The sequence below is a fragment of the Pipistrellus hanaki genome (assembly GCF_964339955.1).
Source record: "Pipistrellus hanaki genome assembly, chromosome: 2".
Lineage (NCBI taxonomy): Eukaryota > Metazoa > Chordata > Mammalia > Chiroptera > Vespertilionidae > Pipistrellus > Pipistrellus hanaki.
The window spans coordinates 190,303,718-190,322,558 of NC_140504.1; the positions used below are offsets into that span (position 1 = coordinate 190,303,718).

General features: G+C 43.3%; 1 protein-coding gene across 10 annotated transcripts in view; it reads left to right on the forward strand.

The window, feature by feature from the left end:
* UBR4 (ubiquitin protein ligase E3 component n-recognin 4) overlaps positions 1-18,841 on the forward strand; it is a 120,763-nt gene that overhangs the window by 50,157 nt on the left and 51,765 nt on the right. The window contains exons 45-63 of one of the 10 annotated variants that reach the window (XM_084875209.1): positions 246-417; positions 645-846; positions 1,948-2,111; positions 2,531-2,747; positions 3,568-3,784; positions 4,530-4,562; positions 5,697-5,760; positions 6,196-6,330; positions 7,269-7,443; positions 8,140-8,223; positions 8,313-8,453; positions 9,344-9,465; positions 10,098-10,209; positions 11,835-11,965; positions 12,080-12,257; positions 12,713-12,817; positions 14,289-14,426; positions 15,247-15,421; positions 18,465-18,561. In XM_084875209.1, the coding sequence (XP_084731335.1) occupies positions 246-417; positions 645-846; positions 1,948-2,111; positions 2,531-2,747; positions 3,568-3,784; positions 4,530-4,562; positions 5,697-5,760; positions 6,196-6,330; positions 7,269-7,443; positions 8,140-8,223; positions 8,313-8,453; positions 9,344-9,465; positions 10,098-10,209; positions 11,835-11,965; positions 12,080-12,257; positions 12,713-12,817; positions 14,289-14,426; positions 15,247-15,421; positions 18,465-18,561 (2,662 nt within the window). The remainder of the gene's footprint in view (positions 1-245; positions 418-644; positions 847-1,947; positions 2,112-2,530; positions 2,748-3,567; positions 3,785-4,529; positions 4,563-5,696; positions 5,761-6,195; positions 6,331-7,268; positions 7,444-8,139; positions 8,224-8,312; positions 8,454-9,343; positions 9,466-10,097; positions 10,210-11,834; positions 11,966-12,079; positions 12,258-12,712; positions 12,818-14,288; positions 14,427-15,246; positions 15,422-18,464; positions 18,562-18,841) is intronic. The other 9 variants (XM_084875212.1, XM_084875211.1, XM_084875213.1 and 6 more) reach the window with 9 other exon arrangements.

Here is an 18,841-nt window from a genome sequence, read left to right on the forward strand (position 1 = left end):
CTTGTTCCCTCAGACAGTGTAGCCTAGCAGTGGAGATCCTAGCCAGGACTCTTGCTGGGACACACTTTGGGGCATATGAGAGTATATACATGGCTCAGAATAGAAATGAGAATCATGGGTAATTGAATCCCTGGACAAGTAACTTGCTCTGAGAGTCACGTGTTTAGTGAGGATGTCCTATAGTTAAGGACAGCTCCAGTAGATGGTGATTGACACCTGACCGTGGCCACTTTTGTTGTCGGCAGTTCCAATGGTGGCAGCAAAACGTCTCCTGCCCTTTGCCAGTGGTCTGAGGTGATGAACCACCCTGGCTTGGTGTGTTGTGTCCAGCAAACTACAGGTGTGCCGCTGGTAGTTATGGTGAAACCAGACACTTTTCTTATTCAAGAAATAAAGACTCTTCCTGCTAAAGCAAAGGTCAGTGCCACATTCTCCCATCACTTGAATTGTGTGAACCTGCTCTAGTTTTATTGTATAGTCTACTTTCCCAGCTCTTTCAATGGAGCCAATAAAGGAATTGGGATCCATTTTTTCCCTCGACACCTGTGCTTTCCTTCTGCAGTCCCACAACTGACTGTGAATCTCTCTTTCTCTCTAATCTGTAGGTGTGGGAACTAACACCCTCCTTTGTCCCCTTCTCCTAGATCCAAGACATGGTCGCCATTAGGCACACAGCCTGCAACGAGCAGCAACGAACAACCATGATCTTGCTATGTGAGGACGGCAGCCTGCGCATTTACATGGCCAACGTGGAGAACACCTCCTACTGGCTTCAGCCGTCCCTGCAGCCCAGCAGTGTCATCAGCATAATGAAACCTGTTCGAAAGCGCAAGACAGCCACCATCAGTAAGAGCCCTCAAGCCGGGGGTAGAAAGGGGGGGGAGTGGGATGGCAGTCTTCTAGATGATGAGTAGACTGTTGTAAATATCTGTGAAGAATCGGTGACTATCTGACATCCATGTTTTGTAAAGGTAGGGCTATGTCTTAGCTAATTTCCAAAAATGGACTCGAGTTTCCTGAGGCCAGCAATGCTTTTGTGTGGCTTTTAGAGACACATTGTACTAATAGGAAGCATCCATTGGCTCTCCACTTAAGGTCATCCATCCACAGGTGCCCGGTAAAGAATTATCTTTTGGACCTTGTTTGATTTTTCTCTGGGTTCAGGGAAGTGCAAGAACTGACTGAAGAATAGGTTCTTCAGTTGCTGGTTAATTTCTAAGTGAGTAGTGAAGAGTCCCTCCTGGGTCTCTGAGCTGGGATCCTGCTCCTGATTGATGGAGGACTCTTCAGGGAATGAAAGCTTGACTGTAGGAGTAAATCTGGCTAAGCACGGACCATCGTGGGGGACCTCCCATTACCTGAAATTTGTCCCAGTCTGTGAGATAGGGATACAGCTCATCCTCCAGTAAAGAAGTAGTTTTACTTATTTTTTTATTATTATTTTTAAAAATATATTTTATTGATTTTTTTTACAGAGAGGAAGAGAGAGAGGTATAGAGAGTTAGAAACGTCGATCAGCTGCCTCTTGCACACCCCCCACTTGGGATGTACCCACAACCAAGGCACATGCCTTTGACCAGAATCGAACCTGGGACTTTTCAGTCCACAGGCCGAAGCTTTATCCACCGAGCCAAACCGGTTTTCGCAGTTTTACTTATTTTAAACAAACCAGCTATGAGAGGATCTATTGTTATTAACTGTACACAACACCAGCTCCAGATTTCATTGTCGTGCTACGTGATATTGTGGTTATGGGGATAATAACTGTGGTACAGCTAACCACATGTAGGCATCATACTGATGCAAACATTATAATCCAGAGTTTGTCTAGAAAGCGTGGGCATGTGTGTGGGCTCAGCTGGGCGGGTGTGAGCTGTGGAGTGCGCGCAGAGGTGGGAGAGGCTACGCTTACTGATGCTCTCTGGCAATCTGTGCTGCTCTCCCCAGCAACCCGCACGTCCAGCCAGGTGACCTTCCCCATTGACTTCTTTGAACACAACCAGCAGCTGACAGATGTGGAGTTTGGTGGTAATGATCTTCTGCAGGTCTACAATGCACAACAGATAAAGCACCGGCTGAATTCCACTGGCATGTATGTGGCCAACACCAAGGTGAGGACTGGGTCAGGCTGGGTTGAGTCTCAAACGGTGTTGTTGGAGAGCACATCTCTTTAGAATGCAAGTATAAAGTGTATACCCATAGCCACTAACCCTTAACCCTAGTTAAATGGTCCCTCGGGTGAATATTTGTTCTTACCCCATGCAGAAGGGCTGCTGTACATTACCAGCAGGTTTGCTGTGCAGAGGGCGGGCAGGTGGTGACTGCTTGGGAGAAGGATGCCTGAGATTGAAGAGAGTCTACTCCCTGTCTCAATTTGCCTGTCGTTGGAAGGAAGGAAATTATTACTGGAGTGTTAAAAGGATAAAGGTCTTATTGGGGTCCACACATTGAGAGACTGTCAGAGGAAGGCTTACTGGTCTCCCCTTAAGAATTGTGTTTGTTCTCTGATGTGAGCCTTTCTTTCCTGCAGCCTGGTGGCTTCACCATTGAGATTACTAACAACAACAGCACCATGGTGATGACGGGCATGCGGATCCAGATTGGGACCCAGGCAATCGAACGGGCTCCATCTTATATCGAGATCTTTGGCAGAACCATGCAGCTTAACCTGAGCCGCTCCCGCTGGTTCGACTTCCCCTTCACCAGAGAAGAGGCCTTGCAGGCTGATAAGAAACTGAACCTCTTCAGTGAGTCACCAGCCCTTGGCACAGACTGTATCCTTCCCACTGTGACTGCTGACTCGGGGCCGCTTGTCTTTGGGGAACCCTCTATTCTCTTGATTTCTCTGGTCTCTACTGTCAGGAAACTCAGAACTTCATTTGAGATATGAAGGAGGCAAGGTGACAGGAAAGGGATATACTTGAGATTGAGAGGGGTGGAGATAGAGTCAAAATCTGCCTCAGTTCCACATCTATAGGCTTGGGTCAGCCTTGCTGATGGGGCTGCCTGCGTTTTTATGCAGAGAGGAGGCAAAATTAGCACATGAAACCACTAGCTTTCTTAAAGCACAGAGACAGCCATAGGCACTGCGGTGTTTGACAACAACTTGCCTTGCCATGCTATTAAAAACTTGAAACCCTGAATATAAATCCTGAGCCTTGCATAAGGCTGGCATCTTTCTATAGTGTTTACTGGCCACCTGCCTGATGCTGTTTGTATGAATGATGAGGATCTGTGCTTTGAACAAAGGGAGTGCTCACAGTTCCCTGGGCGAGGGGGTTGGCGATACCCAGATAGCGCAGCGGGTCTGGTTCCTACAGTGACGGTCAGTGACTCTTCTTCCAAGTAGTAGGCCTCATAGGCTTTCATCAGTGGGGCTGTTTCTTCATGTATTTAATATCTGTTCAATACTAAAGTGCTGAAGTTTCAGGGGATCAAGTTCTATGACTCTAAAAATGCATGTGATTTGCTACTTGGCTCAAACTTATTCTGGTCTTTGCTTTGAAGATGGTGGTGGTAATCCCTGCAGAGAATGTGCTTCTTAATAGCTTCTCTTGCTTATTACAGTTGGGGCCTCAGTGGATCCAGCAGGTGTCACCATGATCGATGCTGTAAAAATTTATGGCAAGACTAAGGAGCAGTTTGGCTGGCCAGATGAGCCCCCGGAAGAATTCCCTTCTGCCTCTGTCAGCAACATCTGTCCTTCAAACCTGAACCAGAGCAATGGCACTGGAGAGAGCGACTCAGCTGCCCCCACCACAACCAGTGGAACTGTCCTGGAGAGGTACCAGCACTGGAGGGGCTGGCTTCAGTGTCACTGTTTCTTGCTCTCCCTACAGAACCTGTACCTTGAGAGAGTCAGTTTCTATTAACTGCTCCAGGTTGAGCCCGTGATTTTCAAGTGTTCACACAACTCCCAATACTCGCTATCTTCTTAGTGTTCAGACAAAGCCTGAAAGTGTGCTGAGAGCCATCTGACTCCAGTCTCTGCCCAGGGCTTCTGTGCCTTCTCTTAATGCTCAGGTACCCTTTGGTATAGCCAGAGGCTGCTAAGATGCTTACACAAATGTTATGGATTAGGATCCAATCTTGCAAAAATTATAGAGAAAATTCTTCCTCTCATTCTGATTTCATCATTTTCTCATCTTTCTCTGCAGCAGCAACTTATGTGGTGATAACTGCTGTAAGAGGCTGGCTGCTGCCTCTGTGGCAGAGTTCAGAGCCTCCTGGGCTCCCTCCAGAGGCCTCCTTAAGTACTGCGCTTGGCTTCTTGTGCTAGGTATAATAGCTACTGGTTTGCCATGGCAGATGAAGTAACTCATGATGTAAGATGTTGAGATTCTTACATTTAAGTTATAAGAATACCCTGGCTTGAATCACTGCCTCCCACCAGCAGCCTCTCCCTCTCCCTTCTCTCTCTTTTTCTCTTCCCCTAACCTATTCTTATATTGTTTGCTTAGGATGTGTTTCCAGGTTTCTCTGAGCTTCACATTTTTTTCCTTTTTTCTTTTCTTTGCTTCTTCCCCAAGTTCTGAAACTGAGTCCCTAACCAAGCTGGACCGGTTAGTATGCCCTCTTTCTTTTCTCTGCACGAGTGACTGTGTGTCAGAGAGCAGTGTAACCCAATGGTGTGGCTTTGCGTCGAATCTGCTTCTGTGGAAGAGTCCTCCTGCTTCTCTCTGTTCTGGTTGTTGCATGGCTGCAGAGCTGTCTGCCTAAAAGTGGAGAATGCGGAGGGTTGTACTTGTGCACTTGGTGTTGGCTGCTTCAGATGTGGTTGGCTTTCTCTTTTCCTTACCTCATTCCTCCCTGTGCCCTCTACAGTGGATGAGAAGGGCGGCCAGGCCAGGGGCGGTGAGACAGTCAAGAAGCCCTAACACCTGAAAAGCCACTGGAGAGCTATTCAGTCCAACTGTGTTTTATGCCCCTGGTCTCTCTTCCCTGGCTCTTTGTCTTCCTCTACCCATTGGCCTTTCTTTCCAACTGCCTTCTCAATCCTCCCCTCTCTCCAGAACGTCGGTCCTCTGAGTATTGGTCTTTTTACTCTGCCACATTAAACTCACAGGAGTCGGCCCTGAGCAACATGTTACAGTTGGGTTTCCTGATATTTTCTAGGGGAAAATTGCTCAGATTTCTAAAGGTGCTTTGTAGTATCCTTTAACCGTTGGCAATTGGCATGCTCCTGAAAATATAGTTTTCTCTGTTCCCTATCCTTAGGGACTAATAGGAAGTGCCTTTGTGCATTTTCTAGGAGGCGTAAGTAAAATATAAACTAACCTTCCCCGTAGAAGATGGCTTTAACCTTTCCCCTTGTGTATGTATCCCTCTGCCTGTGAACTGTGGGCACCTGAGCTTCGGGTCCCATTGCATCAGACTGTTAAGCCCATCTCAGTGATCCCTGCCACAGGCAGCAGAAGGAAGCACATTTATCCTCTTTACGGAAGAAAAGCCCTCTCTTTGAGTTACGGATTATGAACATGGCCTCAGGTTGATCTGCAAGCAGGAGCCAGGCTTCTTCTGGCCTGTAACACGAGGAAACGATATGCATGGTGCCTGTGGCAGGTCTTCTTACGCTTTGATTTTGTATTTGGCATTCATTAGATGTCCCCAAGGTCCTCGTGACTAGAGTTTGCGCAGGCTGAAGCACAGGGCGGAGAGAGGGTGGTTGTACTCAAGCAGCTTTTCTGTCTCCCTAGGCTGGTTGTGAGTTCTTTAGAAGCTCTGGAAAGCTGCTTTGCGGTTGGCCCAATCATCGAAAAGGCAAGTTACTTTTTCAGAGTTCATGGGAGCTTTCTGGAGGGGCAGGAAGTCAGTGGAATTGTCAGAAGCCCCGGGGCCTCCCAGCTAAGGAACATTTATAGTTTAATTTTGATTTGCCGAGAAGCGCTAGAGAAGTCTTCCACTTAAGGCCTTCTGTCCTACTTTTGGGGATGCTTAGTAACAGTGTTTCATAGGATAGGGTGCGTGCTGGTAAAAGAACACTGTTCTGGAGTTATGAGCTTGGACTCAATTTCTACACCTGTATTGTGAGAGGATTATAATTTTTGAAATTCCTTGATTGGCTTTTTGCAGTCCATGGAGCTCACCTTGCCCTGAGGGTCTAGAAGGGAGGAAAGAGGAGGGCAGGGTGTAGACTGTGCATTCCACATGGATGTGGTAGGCTTAGTGGTAACCCTCCTGTCTTTTGCGCATCAGGAGAGAAACAAGAATGCAGCTCAGGAGCTGGCCACGTTGCTGCTGTCCCTGCCAGCACCTGCCAGTGTCCAGCAGCAGTCCAAGAGCCTTTTGGCCAGCCTGCACACCAGCCGCTCTGCCTATCACAGCCACAAGGTAACCATTCCCTCTTGGGATGCCTTCCGTGAAGGTGGAAGTTGGGGCTACTGACAGGGAATCACGTATGTTGGCTTTGGTATGTAAAGTAAGGTCATTGTGAAGTACAGTGGGGAGAGATAGTATTTAGATTAGATCCACACAGTCTAAAATGTCTCCTGAGGAATTAATGGATATTCCTGGAAACTGAGGACAAGCCTGCAGTGGGCTACTGGTTTGCATTTGTTTTTTCTGTCACTCTAATAGGATCAGCGAGAGTTAAGAAAGAGGAGGGAGGGACATTTGAATGTGAGTCTCTGGCTGGAAGAGAGTGAAGCAGGGGACTCATTTGGGAGATCAGTGCTGTTGGTGTTACCCTCCGCCAGTAGTGGTACCAGCCTATCAGTATACTTGCTTATGAGGAGATTGTTGAATGGTTGTTGAAAGGAGACTAAGTGGGAAATCTGGGGAAAGAAGGTCTCACTTGTAAAAGTGGGGCTTAAGGTGGGCCAGTTTCCACAGATGGAAAAGCCAGCAGCCCAGATGCCGTGGTTAGTTTTTATGCCTCCAATCCAGAGAACTGAGAAATGTGAGTTTATCCTGCCGCACCGCTCAAGTGAAGATTGTTTGGAAACAATCTGGGTGGGATGAACTTGCAAAAGAATGATCCTTTTACTGCAGGAAAGAGGTCTGGGATGTTGCAGTGCCGGAGAATTGGGGATTTTCTCCCCATCATACTTTGGGAAGATTTTGTGACTTTTGATTTCCTTTTTTAGTATCTTTAATATTTTATGTATTAAAAATTTTAACTTTGAAGATTTTTTACTGTTAACTGGTGGTAATTAACCTGTTCTCTTGAGTGGAGGTAGCCATCCTGACAATTTGCCAGCTCTCCTCTGCTCTTTGCCATAGTACCAGCTCTTGCTTGTGGTTTATCCTATGTGATCCTTCCATTATAGGATCAGGCCTTGCTGAGCAAAGCCGTGCAGTGTCTCAACACATCCAGCAAAGAAGGCAAGGACTTGGATCCTGAGGTCTTCCAGAGGCTAGTGATCACAGCTCGCTCCATTGCCATCATGCGCCCTAACAACCTTGTCCACTTTACGGAATCAAAGCTGCCCCAGATGGAAACAGGTGAACTTAGACTGTATGGACATGGTCCTGAAATCTGCTTAATACACCTGCTACGCCCTCTCACCCTTGTATTCTCACTGGCCTCTGACTAACTTCATGCTCTGAACCATGGATTTTGCTCTCTGGTCTTTATACCTTATGGAGGGTTTGTGACATTAAGATTGTACCTTTTTTAAGTAAATAGTACTCTTTCCAGTGCGTGCTTCTTATATTATTATCCTTGGGTTTATTTATTGCTCTGGGTATTGATATAATCTGTCACTACCTCTTATGTTCGTGAGGGTAAAGTTAAGTTTGGGCCTGGTGTTGCTTTAAAGTAATAGGGTCATATCTTTTACTTTTATGCTGTTCTTTCGCCAGTATCTTATTAATATGTGTGATGGACTTTCTTAGTGCTCAATTCTGTTTCCTCCTCTCTCATTTTGTCTGGGTACCAAACTTGTTTCGTCTTTATCAAATATAGTTTATTGATGCCTTTACAATTCTCTGTTATTTTCATGCACCCATATGCTGTCATCATGTTGTTCCTCTTTCAAATATTATAATCTAGGAATCATTCTAGAAAATCTCAGACTGTCCCTCAGTTTTGATAAGTTGAACAGTTGGACCTGAGGTCTCTGAATCTGCTGTAAAGATCCTGAATGCTCCCCTTCTTAATTCTAACATACAGTGTTTTCTGTGATATTCCTTTCCCAGACTGTTTTCTTCCTAGATGTGCCTGCTGGAATCTAGGGATAGTTGGCATATTGATTGGGGCCCCACTTGAAACTCCCTCCCCAGGCAAGCTTCCTTGACCTGAGTTAACCTTAAAACAAATTAAATTTCATCTCCGATTTATAGTTGTTAATAATTTTCTTTTTCCTGCTTAGAAGGAGTAGAGGAGGGGAGAGAGCCTCAGAAGCAGTTGGAAGGAGATTGCTGTAGTTTCATCACCCAGCTGGTGAACCACTTCTGGAAACTTCATGCATCCAAACCCAAGAATGCCTTCTTGGCACCTGCCTGCCTGCCAGGTATCATGTTGAAAGGGAAACTTGAGTCTTGATAGAGAGTAAAGTCTCATGTAAGTTCTGTCTTTGAGCAGATTGAACCCCTAGCCTTTAGTCATCCATTTATTCAGAACTAATAGTTAGGAAGTAGAAGGCTGTGAGATCAGTACATTGTTCCTGAAACGGAAGTGCAGTGTGGGGGGAAGGAAGTGGAGTTTTCTTGTATCTCTTCATGTTGGGGTCAGTTTTTCCCATGGAGGTGTGTGTGTGTGTGTGTGTGTGTGTGTGTGTGTGTGTGTCCGTCCTTAGACATGTTTATAATTGTTTAAAAAAAAAAATCTTTGAGAGCTTGATTCAAAGCCAGTTCAAAGGGTATAAGTTAAGTATCAGCCTTGAGAATTATGTTATTTCCGAGCTGTCACTGCCTTTGGTATCTACCTTCTCACACTCTTCTGGGTGTAGGTGGATAGCCAGGACCTGACTAGCAATCTAGAAAAGTAGAATGCTCCTAACGTTTGTTTGTGTTTGGAGGCTTCTTGGACAATAAACCTAAAAGGCATGTCAGTGTCATGCTTATCCATACCTAAGGTTCGGGGTTAGTGGGGAACATTTAGAATGTGCTCATCTGTTCATACTTCTCTGCCTTATTTTGATATCCAGGTGCGTAGACAATTACTTATTTCTGTGATGCAAGATATCTGGTGAGGCTTTTAGGACAGTTTGAGAGATTAGGAGAGTATTCATCAAACAAATCAAATAATGATGACAGTCTACATTCTGTGTGTGTATTTTATTTTGCTCTGTGCTAATTATTTTGTTATCTTGACCTTTATGTGGGGATAAGAATTTCTCCTTTTGTCTTAGACTCTCAGGTAGTTAGAGAAGTTTTTCCGTTATATTTTTATCCCCTTTAGGCCTAACTCATATTGAAGCTACCGTCAATGCTCTAGTAGACATTATCCATGGCTACTGTACGTGTGAGCTGGACTGTATTAATACAGCGTCCAAGATCTACATGCAGATGCTACTGTGTCCTGTACGTATCACTAAAACCCTATGTAGCCTGGGAATGCTGGAAAAATCACTTTTTGTATGTTTGCTAGTTAATAATATAAGAACAGGCTTAAAGGAGATAATGGGAAATGGAGCTCTGAATAAACGTTTTAAGAGTTTACTCATTCCATAGAAAAAATGGTTGCAGAGGTGATGCACTTTGTCTTGTTCAATGTTGGATCCCCAGGAACATCCTGTTTTTTGCTGCTTGGTTAGTGTTAACTATTAATTAAAATGAGTACATGAGAGATCATCATCAAGCTCTGTCTCCAGTGACGGTCACAGAAGCTAAGGGTTTGAAGTACTGATTTGAGCACAGAGCTAAGATGAGCCTGATCATCTGATGAAAAGCCAAAACCCATTTATAGAGAGCCAGAGTGACTTCAGGAGCAAATGACCTGCCAGTCCATTACCAGAACAGATACAAGAGTGTACTGAATGGGTCTTACATAGCCAGGTCGGGAAATGGCTTAACTGCTGAACTTGTTCAGAAGGGTTGCCACTGGGAGTCAGTAGGTCTTCCATGTAAGTGATTGACCATGAGAGAAAAGTGTTTTGTATGCAGTCTCATGAATGATCTAAAATCTAAGCATGACAGTTTCCTTTCAACCTCAGGATCCTGCCGTGAGCTTCTCTTGTAAACAAGCTCTAATTCGAGTCCTAAGGCCCAGGAACAAGCGGAGACATGTGACATTGCCCTCCTCCCCTCGAAGCAACACTCCAATGGGTAATGCGAGTTCTGGGTTTAAGCTCACAGGGTGGTCGGAGGGGGAGGAGGGGGACGTGCTGCCCGTGTTGACCAAGGTCCTTTGTTTATGTATCTTTTGTTGTTACCCTACTTTATTCCATAACGAATTTTAGATGACATATAAAAATGCGTATAATAAGTAGTATAAAAATAAAACCAAAGCCATGGGAACATAAAGATACAATAGTAAAGTCAAGTCAAGGATACACAAAAAAACTACATCTTGAGTCCTGTATGGTTGTTAAGTGAAGAAAGATATTTGACTGAAAGCTTCCCACAAGCCATAGCGAAAATAACAAAAGAGCAGTTATAACGTCACAGTGAATAAGGAAAAAAAACAAAACCCCTCTATTTTTCAGGAAAAAGAGACTTCCTGGCACAAAAGCTGTACATTATGTAAGGATCCATTTTGTTGCCGAGGGGGTAGTATCCTATTGTCTTGCCTGCAGTGTTTGACTGCAGATTTCACAAGAGATTTCCCTCATGATACCCTGGGATACAAGTCGAGGGCATACCATTTAACATTTTAGTAAAGCATTTCTCTGAGCATCTTAATATTAGCATTATATTATGTAATACTCTGGTTACTTGTTTCCCCCAGCAGTAAGTTTCCAGTGGAAGTCACATACATAATTGTAAATTGTATGCCGCATTATACAGAGTAAAAAGAAGTATGTTGAAATTAACTTAACTAATTAATATATAAAAATATTTCTACATGTAGTCAGTATAAATTATTAGTGAAATATTTTGCTTCCTTAGAAAGTATTTGTTGTGCAGTCATAATCTAGTGTGTAGTAAATACTACCGTCACATCTCCGTTTGGACCAGTCACATTCTAAATGCTCAGTGGCTGGTGGCTGCTGTGTGGTACAGTGCAAGTCTGGAGGAATGCTTGAGACTCTGTGACCTTCCACCTTTCTTGAATATCATTTGTGTTATCTAAACTTTTGATGAACTAGGCAACAGTTTGTGCATCTTTGGTGAGAAGCTAAAGTGCAGAGAGTGTATATTTTCAATTAAGGCCACATTCACATGCTTTCCGAGCCCACTGAGTGGGAGGCAAGGGGTCTAACTTATTAGAAGGCCTCTCCCCTTCACACAGGAGCTGGCTGGGCAGGACCTGTAGTGGCTTCCTCAGCCTCCATTTGATGGATTTCACATTTTTTCAATCCTTGTTTTCATAATGATTGTGTAGGGTGAAAATCTCACTGACCAAGTTGTTTTGGAAAAAAAAAACACAACAAAATAACACTAAGCTGCCATGATAGATGACAGATATTATTATGTTGTTTACTTTCTTTGTCTTGCCCAAGGCCTCCTAAGAGTTGGTGGCAGCTGGTCTTAGATTTCTCTGCTTTATGGAAATCCCGCTCCCCATTCATGAGCTGGAAAAAGTCTTTTCCTAAGGTGGGGCAAGCTGTCACTGCCAGCCCATCTTCCCAGACCCTGCCTGATCCAGAAAACATTAGACAAGACTGGAGTTTACCTCTAAGGCACAGTAGTTTGTCTGAGTTTTTGTTTGCTCTGTGACTCCCCCCACCACATGCTGAGGATGGAAAGACCTTCAAGTACCTTCAGGTGACTGGGATTTCTTTGACCAGGAGATAAGGATGATGACGACGATGATGACGCAGATGAGAAAATGCAGTCATCAGGGATCCCGAATGGTGGTCACATCCGTCAGGAAAGCCAGGAACAGAGTGAGGTGGACCATGGAGATTTTGAGATGGTGGTGAGTCGAGCTGGAGAGGGGAAGGGGGCCTCTAAGTCTCCTCTAACTCTTATTCAGTGGACTTCCAAAAGCTACCATTTACCCTGGGACACTAACATAGCTTTCTCTGTGCAGTCTGAGTCCATGGTGTTGGAGACAGCTGAAAATGTCAACAATGGCAACCCCTCTCCCCTGGAGGCCCTGCTGGCAGGCGCAGAGGGCTTCCCACCCATGCTGGACATCCCGCCTGATGCAGATGATGAGACCATGGTTGAGCTGGCCATTGCCCTGAGCCTGCAACAGGACCAACAAGGTAGAGGCAATGCCAGGAGCACAGCAGCCTATTTGCCTTGCACAGGAAAGAGGGTTCGGCAGTTACTGATGTGCAACTGACACTTAGTTTGTCCCCAGATTTGGGGAGAGGTTGATCTGGGTGAGAGCTGTTCGGAGATACAGGTGGAGAGTGAGAGGGATTGTAACATTTTCAATCTGGGAGCCAGTCTCATAGTTTCTGTTAGTTGGATTGTCCCTCCCAAATCTGTTAGATTCCTCCAGCCTGTGCCCTCCCTATCTGAGCTAAAGAAAGTCTTCCACCATCTCTGTAACAATACATGGTGGTTGGGTAGCTGTAGCTCTTGATTAACTTCCTCTAGGCCAGCGGGGTCTAACGCTGGAGAGTTTAGACTCCCGAGGGCAGCAGGTTGCCAAAGCAGCGTTGCGGATGGGGTCTTGGGGGGTTGTTGTGCTCACTCTCCACTTGTTTCCCAGGCAGCAGCAGCAGTGCCCTGGGCCTGCAGAGCCTGGGGCTGTCCGGCCAGGCACCCAGCTCTTCCTCTCTGGACGCAGGAACCCTCTCTGACACCACAGCATCAGGTAACTGTCCACAGCAAGGAGCATGGCTCAGGGCCCCAGGACCCTCAGGCCTTGTTTCCAATGCTGTGAGAGTGTAAGGGGCAGCTGCTTTGACAGGCCATTCTGGACTTCCCGCTTCTGCCTTTGCTTTGGAAATGGGAGAGGGGAAGGCATACCGATGCAGTTCCGCAAGGGCACTCATGGTTTCGCTTCCTGGCTTTGCATGCTGCCTGGCTTCATTCAGCTCCTTCCCAGAGGAAAGACAGAGAGCAGCTTGCAGGTTGATCAGCTTTAGGGCTTAAATGACAGCTTTCAGGGTTCTTCATCAGCGTTCTGACATTTTAGACATTAAAAGAAAGGCAAGAAATAGAGATTATACCTTTTAACATTTTTCTCTTCGTTCGGAAATAAAAGTGATGCTTCAAGAAGCCAAGTTAGTTGCAGGCTAGAGTGGCTATCAGGGATCTGCGTGCTCGGGAGGTAGGGATTTTGTGCACAATTCAAATGCATAGGAAATCTTCAGACCTAATTTTGTCTTCACTTTCAAACTCTCCTAACGTGATAAGAAGAGGAAAATTCCTCAGTAGAGAGTTGGACTAAAATAGAAAAGGGTGGGACATCTGAATAAGCCTCTGGAAAAGCAATCCTGATTAATTTAAGGGTTGACTTGGAGTTTTTCAGACTGATGCTTTCCTATATTTGTTTTTTATTTTCTTATTTTCTTTTTGGAAGTTTTACCCTGGGTAGGTAAGAAAAAGATAAACTGGCTGTTCCCCCTCAGCTGCTGCCATGGCTTGTTGCTTTCCTTGGTCCTTTTAGTTGCTGTCATTTCAGGCTTGGAGGTTGCTGTCGTGCTGTCCCATGTGCTCTGTGGCTGTCTTGGCTTCCCTCCCCATGTACCTCATCCAGCATTTTCCTCCTGTCTCAGCTCAGCCCTGATCCTGGATGCTGTGGCTGTCTCTGGGGAATTTCCTTGCTTCATTGTTAGCACCTGAGGAGGATGATTAGGAAGTGTGAAATTTCCCAGTGAGCTCCCGTGGACCACCCGATTACAAAGAAAAACAACAGGGCTGATTCAAGAGCTCACATAGTGATTTCCTCATACGAGCACTGATTACAAAATAAACCATTAAAATTCAGAGTTCTGTGCTTCCGATCTCAGGAGGAGTCAGCAACACCTACACAGTGGTGACTGAAGCATTGTAGCTAGAAAACAGTGTTCATGTCACAGATTCTCACTAAACCTCTGCACTGTTCTATTTGCACTGTGATGCAGCAACGAAGGAAATGCCCAGTGAACTGGGTTTCCACTTCAGTCTCAGTTGTATTCGCAATGCACCGCGTGCAGTGTTTGTTCCGGCAAAGCAAACCTTTCCTTTTTTTCTTTGGCGACAGGACAGAGAAACTGCATTGTGTTTTCTGCACTATGTGGTTTGATGCTTTTGCTCCAAGGAGGGGTTTTTTCCTGTAACAGCTCTCGTTACTCTCTCAGCTCCAGCCTCAGACGACGAGGGCAGCACAGCAGCGACTGATGGTTCCACCCTCCGGACCTCTCCCGCTGACCATGGTGGTAGTGTGGGCTCGGAGAGCGGGGGAAGTGCAGTGGACTCGGTGGCTGGCGAGCACAGTGGTAATGTGGTTAATATTGGACTATTTTATAGGCAGCTTTTAATTATCTGCTAGTGGAAGAAAGCAATGGCACACCTAATTCCAAATCATGATTTTTAAAAAAATGATTTTATTAATTTCAGAAATGGGAAGGGAGAGAGAGGGGGGGATAAAAATATCAAGATAATCACTGATTGGCTGCCTCCTGCACATCCCCTACTGGGGATTGAGCCTGCAACACAGGCATGTGCCCTGACCGGGAATCGAACTATGACCTCTTGGTGTATGGGTTGATGCTCAACCACCAAGCCACAGAAGCTGGGCCCAAATTATGATTAATCTAAAACAATTTTGGTATGATTTTGAAGTCCATTGTTCGGGCTTTTGCTCTTTCTGTTTGGGGAAGATATTTTGGGCAGCATGGTTAATGATCTGATGTGTTAATATAATAGATCATCTTCACAGAATCTTAGCTGATAGGATGGAGCTCTAGGATGAGGAAGTATGACAAAGCCATTCTGGCTTGATCTTAAAATTCAGTCTGTGGATGTGAAATTTTTTTTATCAAAGAGATTAAGAGTAGCTGAGAATGTCTAGATTTCCAAATCAGTATATATTCTCTGGAACTTGAAGTGGAAATTTATCAGTATCTGAGATTAAGATTATTCTTATAGATAGATATTGTGTTCTGTAAAATTGTGAATTTCATTCTTATATAGTTTCACATAGAAGAAAAAATTCCCAAAGCTACAGTTACCTTCTAACTATTGTTGACTTCAGAATGCATTGGATTCCATCATGCTTTGGGAGTTGATTTGTGCTTTTAAATCATTTTCCTCCAGTATCTGGCCGGAGCAGTGCTTATGGTGATGCCACAGCAGAGGGGCATCCGGCTGGACCAGGAAGTGTCAGCTCAAGCACTGGTGCCATCAGCACCGCCACTGGACACCAGGAAGGAGATGGCTCCGAGGGCGAAGGAGAAGGGGAAGGAGAAGGAGATGTCCACACCAGCAACAGGTCAGGACTTGGTCATTCTCAGTCAAGAGGCATTCCTGTGAGAAAATATTTTAGGAATAGGATGATGGATCCATTGCAGGAAGTGGAGTAGGTGATAACAGTATATTTCTTTTGAAAATATAAAGAAAACAAACTCATGAAGCAATTTAAAATCTTAGCATCTTAGCAAGTGTTCTAGATCTGTCTTTGTTGTCCTAATTAGAATTCTATCAAATCAAATGCAGAGAGAGTAGAAATTAGTTTTTCCCTTAAGGCTTCCCTATATTTTTTTAGTAGCTGAGAAGTGGTTGTCATAAAAGCATATACCTTCCTCACTCAAATCTTTCTTGTTTCATCAACAGGATGAAACTAATTTTGTAGCATTCTCTTTATAAATAGCATTGTAATAGGCACAATGGTAATAGTTATTAAATATACACTAGAAATAGCTTCTTGCTCAGCATGTTTATAATGTAATGGAGAAGTAAGACAGAGCCAATGCATGTTTATGTCTAAAAAATACCAGTGGTTGACCTCTTGGCAAATTGAAATTAATCTAAAAATTCTAATCCATTTCCCTCAAGACATTATAGTGGCGTTTGTACTGGACTGGTGGAGTGAATGTATTCTTAACCAAGAGGTGACTAGAGAAGTAGGAAGAAAAACCTAAGATTTCACTTGTGATATAGTGTTTGTTAAATTTGTTGAGGCCCATAATTATCTATCACATTAGTGTAGAAATAAAGGATCAATACTTTGAGTGATTTTTATCAGAAAAACAGGTCACTGAAGCCATCAGTCATCAGAGACATTGCAGAGTGTCTCCTTTATTGTTTCCTCCCATTCCACTCAGACCCTTGCAACAACTCTCATGGAGATGACCCGGCTCAGTTTAATTGCTGATATCTTGATGGAATTAGTTTTTTAACTCAACATGAAGGGGCTTTCTACTTAATCTTTTTATTTTCTCTTAATGTGATTTCTAGGTTAATTCCATGAGTTCAGATAATGTGGTCTTGGTAGGGGTTGCAATTTTATTTATAAAGAACCAACTTTTGGCTTTTTTACCCTTCCTCTCCCCGTTGTAAGTCTGCTTTCTACTTTATTTTCATTCTTTATTATTATTTTATTTCTATACTTCCTTTTTTAATACCTTATTTTTGGATGTGTAATTTTCTGGTTTTTTGTTTTTTTTTCTAGCTTCATAAGATGGAAGTTAAAGTCATTGATTTAAAATCTTTGTTTTTAAATATATATTAGAAGCTATATGTTTCTCTCTAAAATTCAATTTAAACATTGTTTTCGCTGGAGCCCACATATTTTGCTATGTTCTGTTTTCATTGCTGTTCAAGTAAATGTTTTCTGAATTCTGTTGTAATTCACTCTATGGACCCAGGTTTTCCAAACATTTGGGGATTTTTAAATTTTTTTCCTGTTATTGATTTGTAGTTTAATTTACTTTGGTTGGAGAACATCCTATGTGATTTCAATCCTTTGGAATGTTTTGAAATTCATCATTACTTCTAAAATGATGTTATGTCTTTTTAGGATTTTTAATTGTTTTTAACAGGATGGTCAATTGAAGTAACCTAGCCATATTGGTCATGGAAGTCTCTAAAGTGGTTTTTAAGTTAACTTTTTCCCCCTAGGAATAAGTTAATTAACAATTAAGGTGGTTTGTTGTTTTAAATAATTTAATAACTGAATTGTTTTTACTTTTAAGTCACAAGGAAATTGTAATTTTTGGTAGTGTTTACTTTTTTGGTTAAGTTTCAAGAATAATAAGTGTCTGTAAAGCCAGTGATCTGGCAGGATCTTGGTCCAGGTCCAGACCTGCTCATTTTGTTGACTTTTTCCTTCATGTGTGTATTCACTCATATGCATGTTCTCCAAATATGAAGATTTTAATCCATCTCAAAGCTTATGTTTTATCCTAAAAGTGCTGCATTGCTGTTGTTATCTCTGCTTTCTTTACTTGTACCTCATCCATTCCTGATCAGCTCTTACTCTTTTGTAGTCCCCCACAGCTTGCCTAATTATTCATGACTGCAGGCAGGTGTGGGCTTTTATGTGTTACAGAAATCTAAAGGACATTTAGCTCGTTCCTTTGGGTTCTTTTTAGAATGATAATTATTATTCAAATAAGACACTGTACTTCAATTCAGATTTTTATTATTTTGAAAATATTCTGGATAATTGCCTGGTAGGATATATGAAAATCACGCTTAAAATATATATATATAGGCATATGGCTTCTTATAAACAACCCATAAAGAAAAATGAAGAACGATTTACTGTGAGAGCGAATCCATTAATTCATTCAGCAAATGAACTTTTAAATTCCTGATAGACTGTGTGTTAGGGGAGGTTGCCAACCAACTTAATTAATTAATTAATTAATTTTCATATTGGTCCTTTAGAATCTGTGTATTTACTAGAGGTCCAGGGGCACACCTTTTGTACAAAATCTAGCTGTTTATTTGCAGATGAAGAAGGTGAGGTAGTGTCCGAATGAGTATGTGGGAAAACTCCTGGGCCCTGTAGGGGAAGGGTGGTGTTGAAATTGAATTTCACACTAGGAAAAATGATGGACAAGGTTTGAAGGAGAGGGTAAGCAGTGACTGGCCTTTCTAAGGACTTGGGGGAAGCATGAGAACGAAAGGTTGGTCACTATGCAGCTGGATGATTGAGAATTATAGGTAAAAGAATGCCAGGAAAATAATGCGTGGGGCAGAATAGAGCCATATGCTGGGGGGAAAACAGTGCTTACTATTGAAGGTTAAAATTCTTGATACTGAGAATGGCTAGGACCTGATTGCTTGAGAAATATTTTAACTTCCATGTAGTAGGTTTTCTGTACCATTAATAGTATTTTTAATAGTTTTGCTCCCTTTTAACAAAGTGAGATTTCTCCTGTGTTGCTAGTTAATAAATAGGCATTTATTAATGTTAGGATTGTTCCTGAGCAGTAAGTGCCTTGTTTACTTTGGAAACAAGAGGAAAGAATTATATTCAGCTAGTACCGTAGGTGGTTGTATATCATCTATTTTCCTTGGCCTTTTAGGCTGCACATGGTTCGTCTGATGTTGTTGGAGAGACTACTGCAAACCTTGCCCCAGTTAAGAAATGTTGGAGGTGTCCGGGCCATCCCATACATGCAGGTATCCATCCCTCAGTTCACTGGGTCTATCACATTATAGTTGGGCCATCCTTAAGCATGCTGCCATCTCAAGGCATTGGTATTAAACAATGGAATTCAATTTATAGCCCTTCATTTTATAGATGAGAAGCCCAAGGGTCAGATGATTTTTTTTTTTTTTTAAATTTATTTTAAAATATATTTTATTGATTTTTTTACAGAGAGGAAAGGAGAGGGATAGAGAGCTAGAAACATCGATGAGAGAGAAACATTGACCAGCTGCCTCCTGCACACCCCCTACT